Source organism: Arachis ipaensis, chromosome B08, assembly GCF_000816755.2.
Source record: "Arachis ipaensis cultivar K30076 chromosome B08, Araip1.1, whole genome shotgun sequence".
NCBI lineage: Eukaryota > Viridiplantae > Streptophyta > Magnoliopsida > Fabales > Fabaceae > Arachis > Arachis ipaensis.
The window spans coordinates 112,738,980-112,748,090 of NC_029792.2; the positions used below are offsets into that span (position 1 = coordinate 112,738,980).

Here is a 9,111-nt window from a genome sequence, read left to right on the forward strand (position 1 = left end):
TAGGGTGCGCTTTTCAAGTGATGCTGTCCATGATCAAAGGCTACGCTTTTCAGCTTCCATTTTTGCCAGAATAGGCTACGCTTTTCAACACTACTGCATCACCTGTAAAGCGTAGCCACATTGTATACCATGGCTACCATTTATAAGTGTAGCCTTAGGTCCCTCTTTTTTTTTAATTTTCTATATATATATATAATATTCTAATAATTTTTTGTACAACATAATATTTAGTAATATGATTACATATATAATTCTGCATTTTTAATTAAATGAGTTAAATATTATAAAATAAAAATAAATACATAATTATACTAAATAATTTTTTTAAATAATAAAAATTATCTGTAAACAAAATATATTTATAATGAACCAAAAGTATTAGAATGAGTTAAGTTTGAATATTCATACATCTCACACTAAATTAAGCATAGTCATATCAAAATAAGCATGAGACCACTTAGAATTTACTACTAATACTTTACGAAAAAACTAAAATATTATATCCTACATAAGTATCTTCTAATAACTAAACCATAATCCGCAATCCATGAATCTCTTCCTCTTGTTGCTGCTGGTTGGCCTTCATATCTCCAAGTTCATCCTTCAAAGTTGTCACTTCCTCTTTGTGCTGCTTCTTTAAAATGTGGTGACCACAGAAGATAACTAAACCTGCAATCAATTTCAGCAAGCAAGTGAATCTTTTTTTAACTTATAAAGCCTGAAGGCTGAAGGCAGCAACTTTGACAGGCAATAACAAAAGAATCACCCTATCAATAAAAGAATAACCTATCACAAGCATTGTTGGCAGCATTCAGAGGCATCAAACCTCCATACCAAAAAATTATACAGAACCTTTCGTTCACCTATTTTCTACCTTGAACCCATAATCTTACTGCTGTAATGTTGTTCATCTCCGTGATCAGACTAGATAAAATGAAGCTTTTTCTGATAACAGAGGAGAATCTAGGAAGCAAAATCAAATCCAATTGAGTAAAATGGCTAATCAAATCAAATCCGATTGACTCAACCATTCATTGGGGATGCTGTTTGGTAGTTAGTTGTCACTTGTCAGTTTAATAGAGAAAAATCAAACTATTTACAATTTCAGTCAATACAAAAGATTGATGATAAATAAATGAACCATAAGTATATTACCTTCCTCCCCAAATTTAATTGTGTTTAAAGTGTCACCAAATTAATGTGAAGAGTTCACATCATGCTAATTTGGGAAAATAAAATCAATGTAGACGCTGCACAAGTTTCGCCTACACAGAATAAACATAGCTTAATGCCATATTAGTTAACACACCTGACGAATCTGGCTTGATTGAGCATAGCAGGTTCTTTTCATCTGGTTAAAACGTGTCTTGGTAAACCCAATACAGAACATCCTCAAAGTGTAATTATCAGTGGTATTCACATCCACATGAGCTTCAATCAAAGTTTGCCATTTCTTAACAAGTGACCTCAGTTTGTCAGTAGTAAAATCCATTCCCTGCAGATTAAAGGAAAAGTTTCAATCAGCTTACAACCATACAAGATAATAAATAGGTTAAAGGAGGCTAAGCAATATAGCATACCCAGAAATTTGTGAGCACATCCTTCCTTGTACATCTTCTGCCCTCAGTCTAATCTTCCTGAAGGCATGGTCCTCATCCCCTTGAAGATCAGCAAGTGAGACCTCAAACTCTCTATGTTTAAGTCCTTCTGAAGCAATATATCATTCGCACAAACCATTAAAACATCAACAACATAAATACTAATAAATTGACCTTTCAACTACTAACACCCTAAACTAAAAAATATTCTAGAAAAGCACAGTAAATACATTGTAAAGATTCACAAGCACTGTAATGCTACAGTATATTAGTAGATAAAACAATGGATCCAACTATCAAATTGAACAATCATTCAACAATAGAGAAAAAAAATAAAACATGTCAAACTACTAATTTCCATGTATCAATGAATATAAAGAAGATTACAAATTAAATCTAAAATTAAAATAAATAAAAGAAAACAGAATAAACAAAGACCTTTGTGCCCTGAGTACTAAGTCCGTATAAGTTGTGTGGCTGAAAATCATTTGAACGTACCCTACAAATAAAAAGGATTTTTTTGTTGGAGCCACTTATGTTGCCTCCTAGTGCCTTCACAATGTGCTGAATAAATTCAGGGTGCCCTTCATAAGTGGCGGCAGCAATGAGATTACCATCCACCACTGTTGCTGCCATGGTGTCTGGTTCAACCCAACGAGCACCAGAGGCAACCAATGTCGGTTTAACAGGAGGAAAAGCAGTGCACTTGCGATCTTTAGCTACACCTGCAGCCGCCAGAATCAACTGTCTGTGGCAAATGGAAGCAAGTGCTTTTCCAGAACTGAAAAACTTGATCACCAGTGCCACAACAAGAGGTTCATGAGCAAGATACTCTGGCGCTCTTCCACCCAGTAACAGCAGCTCGTCATAGTTTGCAGCATCAATTTCAGCAAACTTTGCATTGAGGACGAAATTGTGACCACGTGTCTCAGACTTGCCAATATGCAACACCCTTAACAACATGAAAACCTTACATGCAAAGCTCAAAAATTGGATTCCTAAACAAAACCTCTTTGCATCTACACATAAAGAATATGAAATCCATTTTCAAAATACTGTACAGAATCTTCATATGTAAAAAAACCCTTTTCAATTGCGGGTATTCTAAGCTGTAATCTCATTCTTATAAACTCATTCCTTTGCCTCTCATAAACACGGCAGCTGAAAAGGCAATCAATTAAAACTAGAACCTTAATCACCAGCAATAAATTCTAATCATAAGAGTTGAATCCCAAATCAAATCCAAACAGAAACCCCAATCACAGAACCCCTAAAATCGGAACCCTAAACCTCTGAAATTTCAGAACCAATTGGAAATCAATACATACCTATCCGATGATGTGAGCACAGAGAGGACGATGAGAAGTGCAGAGATGACGATGGTGAGGGCGGCGCAGCGACGATCAGTGCAGGACAGCGAAGAGCAGCGACGGTCAGTGCAGAGATGTGGTCAGTGGTGAGTGGGGGCGACGGTGAGAATGGCAAAGGTGATGAGTGCCGATGGTGAAGGGTTTATGCGCGAAGAGGAGCTGGTCAGTGCAACAATATGGTGAGTGGTGAGTGGCGCCTAGCGGTGAGTGGTGAGTGGCGGTGAGCGGTGAGTGGGGGACGATGGTCAATGGCGATGGTGAGAATGGTGAAGGTGATGAGTGTCGATGGTGAAGGGTTTGTGCTTTTGGGGAGACTGGCAAAGGTGAGCTCTATGAAAGGTGATGAAAGCGCGATCGAATTGATGGTTGTTTGTGCTTTTTGGGTGAAAAGGGAAAAAAATTCATTAAGTGTCGGTATTTGGTCATACATTAGTCATCACTTTTGAAATGCATCCAAAACATAACAAATAGATTACTCTTTTAAAGCATTGAGTAAATAGTCAAATTGGTCCCCGAAAGATAGCCCAATCTTCAAACGAATCCCCATAAAAAAAAGATAATAAAATTTGTCCCCGAAAAATTTAAAATTGGTAACATTAGTCCTTCCGTCAAATATTTCAGTAACGGCGTGAACATATGCTGACCTGGCTGTTAGTGTGACACGTAGGCGAAGGCTGAAACGGCGTCGTTTTCTTAGTTGCTCCTTTACAACGCTTGGTTTTCATCCCTGTTTCGTATTCTCTCTCAAGTTGCATCCTTCTTCCGAAAAGAAAGAACCCCTGCAATCCCTTCGTCTTAGTTGTTTCCTCCAGGAAGACGAAGCATTGAACGGCGACGACCAGGCTTGACCGACGACGACAGTGTGCTGGAGTTGTTGGTGACAGGTTTGCGACCACGTTGGTCAACCGAAAAGGGCACTCCATCGCCTTGTGTGAGAGGTAGGTTAGCTTTCTTTTCTTATTTTGTTAGAGTGATTGTGGTTTTATCTCCTGATCAATGTGGTTGTGTTATCGTTGGAAATTCATTGTTACTGTTTGCAATGTTAGGGTTTAGGAGAATGTGTTGAGGCTTAGGGCTTTGGTGATTATCCATTATATGACCCTGTTTTTGGATTCTTGAGAACGTTGTTTGTGCCCTGTGTAGCTGCATGTGTGTGTGTTAGATTCATTTTGGGAGTTGATGTTTAATATGCATTGCCTCTCCATGAAATAAATTTACATCAGTTGTATGTGTTGCTGTTTTGGTTTCAGATGGAAGGTCCCCCAATGACCTTTGTATTTCACCATGGTGGAAAGTTCGAGACAGATGAATCAGGCTATCTGTGTTATCAACCAGATAATATTGAAGTATTAATGGGTGTAGATTCAGACACTCTAGACATTTTCTTTGTGAATGGATACTACAAGGAGCTGGGATATGCTGAGATGAATAATTGCTTGTGGAAAGTTCCTGGAACGCTGCTGGAAAATGGGTTGAGGAAGCTAGAAAATGACACTGATCTGATCTGTTAGAATTGGTTAAGGATTGCAGGAGGAATCATCACCTCATCAACATCTATTTTGAGCATGTAGTGTCTAAGCCACACGTGGTTGACTGCATGAGCGAGGATGATGGTGAAGTACTTTGTTTGCCAACCATCCCTGAAGAAGCAGAGAAACTGAACAAGGACCACAATGATGCAATGTCCCAAGATTACTGTAAGACAACAAAAAAATCACCTAAGCCAAAAAGAGCCAAAACTCAGCCCACTCCTAAGGCTACTCCTCAGCCCACACCTAAGCCCACTCCTCAGCCCACACATAAGCCCACACCTAAAGCCACACCTGAGCCCACTCCTCATTCCACACCTCAGCCCACTCCTGAGCCCACACTTAAGCCCACTCATGAGCCCACACCTAAGCCTACTCCTCAGCCCAAAGGGCCAAAGGTCGACAACATTTGCAACAACGCTTGTGAATCCTTCAATGCAAAGACGAAGCATAACAAAGGTAAGCCTATTCTGAGTCTGGCAGAGGAGGTACGAAGAATGGTTATGAAAAGCATGTCTGATAATAGACTGAAGCTTCTGAGTTATCAAGGGAAACTTGCTCCAGTTCAGCAAAGTAGGCTAGAATCTCTTATTAAGTTATCCAGAAACTGGGCTCCCTACTGGTCGGGTGATGCGAAAGAGGAAGTCTACGAAGTTCAAGGATGGCCTACTAATATGGTAGTAGATTTGGGGAAGCATACTTGCTCCTGCAGGTTTTGGCAGTTGACAGGTTGAATTCATAACTGATTTCATTTTTATATGCATACCATGATTCATACTTAACTGAATGAATTTTTTTCTGAAATATATAGGAATGCCTTGTATGCACGCAATATCATCCATTCAAGAAAGAAATGATAAGAGGCCTGAGGAGTATTGCCATGAATGGTTGAGCATGGATGCTTACAGAAGAGCATACCAATTCAATGTTAATCCTATCAAGGGACAAGATCTATGGGAGAAAACTGGATCTCCTGCACCTGTTCCACCTCCTATCAAACCTAAACCAGGCAGACCAACAACAAATAGGAGGAAGGATAAGGATGAAGGACCCACTGGCACGAAGACAAAAATGAAAAGGAAGTATGCTCCAATTCGGTGCATGTACTGTGGAGAGGTGGGCCACAACAAGAGAACTTGCACCAAGAAAAAGCAAGATGATGCTCAGGAGAAAACAAGGATGATGCAATTGCAGCTTGCAGCTATTCAACAACCACAACCTGCACCTTGTCCAGAAGCAGAAAAGGAAGATCACACTCAGCCCATATAGACACCACCTGCAGTAGCAGTAGCTGCTCCAGATGAATAGACTGAAATTCCTGTTACTCAGCAGCTCAGCTTCCACTGACACAACAATCCCAAACCTCAACCAATGTCACTCAGGTAATCTTGCCCATGACTTTAAATTTGAGCATTGGTTACTTGAAGCTATTTTTGATTTCAGACAATGATGATAACTGTTTGATGCAGACTAGAAAAAGAGGAAGGCCTCCAAAACTCTATGTCACCAGGGCCAGGGCAAAGGGAAATGCCTCTCTAGGAGCAGTTGCTGTATCTGCTGAAACCATCAAGGGTAGCAGCTCCGCAACAGCCAAGAAACTTGCCAGTTTCATGACATTTGTTTCAACTCCGGGTTTCAAACCTCCCAGAAAAAAAGACATGGAATGACTTCAAGACTAGAAGACATATAACTTATAGGGCAATTAGTATCTGTTATTTTGTCAGGGCTTAATTTTACCATTTATAAACAATGTGGTAGTTGTGGTATCTTCAATAGCCCTGTTTTTTGTATAGCCCTTTATGGTATACTGCTTTCAACTGTCAGCTACTACCTTTTGGATTATTATCATGTTAAAACAATGTTCTTATTTGAATATGAGACAATGAAAACTAGTTCACCATTGGTGATGTTATGATGTTATGCTATTCCTACTTCACTTAATTTTAATCCTACTTATTCTGATTTGCTTACATTATGTTATGATCAACAACAATGTTGCATGTAAATAACCTTTTTACTAGTAAAGAAACATGAACATACAAGGTTTTCACAACAACAGAAAACTGTCAAGGTTCACAGCATCATCCTTTTCACCTTTTCACAGTAACTGCTTCACTTCCCACTAAAGAACATACACATAATCATAAAAACCACAATCACAACTATTAATCCAAAATATATTTGCATCCTAAGTGCTTTTACTTCAGCTTCTAAGGTCATCATTCTCCAAGATATGTTATGGTTCAACAAAGCAGCATCACTCTCCATTTGTGCCTCAGTTTTAACTTCTCCTAAGTGCTCTAATCCTTCAAACTCGTCGTCCTCAGCCCACCTAAAGTAATTGCAGTGAATGCCCTTCTGCACAACATCAGGGTACCAAAATGTCAAAATCCAACTCAAATCATTTGAAGTTTCAACAATACTACATTGATAACTCACCCGGTATCTTGGACAAGTATGGAACAATCTATCAGGATTTTCTCTTGTCCCAGACTTCTTGCGACACTTGTCGACTACGACCCCCACCTACGCTACCCATCGTGCAATCGGTCATGAATTTTCGGCCTCTGCAGAATCAATCTCAAGCTGCAGCAACAACGGAAATTTAAAACGAAGAGGGGATTAGGGTTTACAAACCTAGGACTAATTTGACATACATATGGAAGAATGGGTTGACTTTGTTCCGTCTAGTTATTAATGGCAATACCGGAGATAACTACGATTTCTTTTTTAGTGTTTATTTTGTAATTCTGGACTTTTTAAATGTTTCACCTTACTGTGTTGAGCTTTTTGTTTCAGAAAAAAAAAAACAAATTTAATATCCTATCAAATTAAAGTAAAAGATAAACAATAATGTATGTAGTTTTTGTTAAATTGTGTGAGAAGTTATTAATCATCTACCATCCAATTTTCAAATAAATAAATAAATAAGCATAACTTTCATCAGAATTTTCATTAGCATTTTAGGCATATATGAAAAACAGGATAATAGAAAATGATTAATTTAATTCAAACTTAAATTTGATTTCTCTAAATGATACTTTCCAAAAATGATCCTTATACGTTAATAACTTAATATTTTATATTAAAAATATTATCGAAAAGATCGATAGATCTTGATATGGTCGTCATAAACGAACTATAACTCGGCATGGTGCATTATAACTCCTCCATTCATGAGCCATAACTCGGTCAGATAAATGCTCCCATCATAACCGACGACAAAACGGTACACAATCAAAGTACATTACCCACCTTTTCGTAACTGACCTTAATACTAAAAACGTAACGGCCAAACAGTCTACCATATAAAGTCAGGTAAAGTATTTTCTTCGGTAAGTAAGTGATAGCACAATATACTGACTTAAGCTTCGGAGTGCCTTTGCAGGTATACTCCCCCCTCATTTGTTCGCACTATTCACGTCACACCAAGAAGAAAAGCTCGGAATTCAAGGATTGGACGCTCAGCCTCAGAGTGCATAAGCTCGGTTGATACCTCTATTTTGCAAGCAAGAACAATTGGTGCCCACCGTGGGGCCGAGGAAATCAATTCTTTCTTTTGGTCCCGTTATCCTTGCTTACGCCCATGACTGACGTACCACCTCCTTCACTATCCAAACTTATGCGGATGATAGCTGAGCTACAACAAGCGAATCAACGGATGGCCGATGAAAATCAAATAATGGCTGCTCAAATCACCGAATTGAATCATGTTCGGATAGAACATGACGAGACTCATCATCAGCAACCAGAAGATAAATCATGTGTGGATTACAAATTAAATCTAAAATTAAAATAAATAAAAGAAAACAGAATAAACAAAGACCTTTGTGCCCTGAGTACTAAGTTCGTATAAGTTGTGTGGCTGAAAATCATTTGAATGTACCCTACAAATATAAAGGATTTTTTTGTTGGAGCCACTTATGTTGCCTCCTAGTGCCTTCATAATGTGCTGAATAAATTCAGGGTGCCCTTCATAAGTGGCGGCAGCAATGAGATTACCATCCACCACTGTTGCTGCCATGGTGTCTGGTTCAACCCAACGAGCACCAGAGGCAACCAATGTCGGTTTAACAGGAGGAAAAGCAGTGCACTTGCGATCTTTAGCTACACCTGCAGCCGCCAGAATCAACTGTCTGTGGCAAATGGAAGCAAGTGCTTTTCCAGAACTGAAAAACTTGATCACCAGTGCCACAACAAGAGGATCATGAGCAAGATACTCTGGCGCTCTTCCACCCAGTAACAGCAGCTCGTCATAGTTTGCAGCATCAATTTCAGCAAACTTTGCATTGAGGACGAAATTGTGACCACGTGTCTCAGACTTGCCAATATGCAACAACCTTAACAACATGAAAACCTTACATGCAAAGCTCAAAAATTGGATTCCTAAACAAAACCTCTTTGCATCTACACATAAAGAATATGAAATCCATTTTCAAAATACTGTACAGAATCTTCATATGTAAAAAAACCCTTTTCAATTGCGGGTATTCTAAGCTGTAATCTCATTCTTATAAACTCATCCCTTTGCCTCTCATAAACACGGCAGCTGAAAAGGCAATCAATTAAAACTAGAACCTTAATCATCAGCAATAAATTCTAATCATAAGAGTT

General features: G+C 38.8%; 1 protein-coding gene across 1 annotated transcript; it reads right to left on the reverse strand.

The window, feature by feature from the left end:
- On the reverse strand, nucleotides 6,596-8,863 carry LOC110265349 (protein DJ-1 homolog D-like). Its single transcript, XM_021108308.1, has 3 exons — nucleotides 8,384-8,863; nucleotides 6,700-6,855; nucleotides 6,596-6,619 (listed from the first exon to the last, which is right to left on the reverse strand). The coding sequence occupies exons 1-3, from the start codon at nucleotides 8,846-8,848 to the stop codon at nucleotides 6,596-6,598; spliced, it is 645 nt and encodes a 214-aa protein (XP_020963967.1). The 5' UTR covers nucleotides 8,849-8,863.

Coding starts and splice junctions, on each gene's coding strand:
- LOC110265349 (XM_021108308.1), bottom strand. CDS start 8,848: ATGTTGTTAAGGTTGTTGCATATTGGCAAGTCTGAGACACGTGGTCAC. Junction 6,856..8,383: donor AAATCCTTTATATTTGTAGG/GTACATTCAAAT, acceptor GATGTTGTGCAG/AAGGGCATTCACTGCAATTA. Junction 6,620..6,699: donor TGATGACCTTAGAAGCTGAA/GTAAAAGCACTT, acceptor TATGTTCTTTAG/TGGGAAGTGAAGCAGTTACT.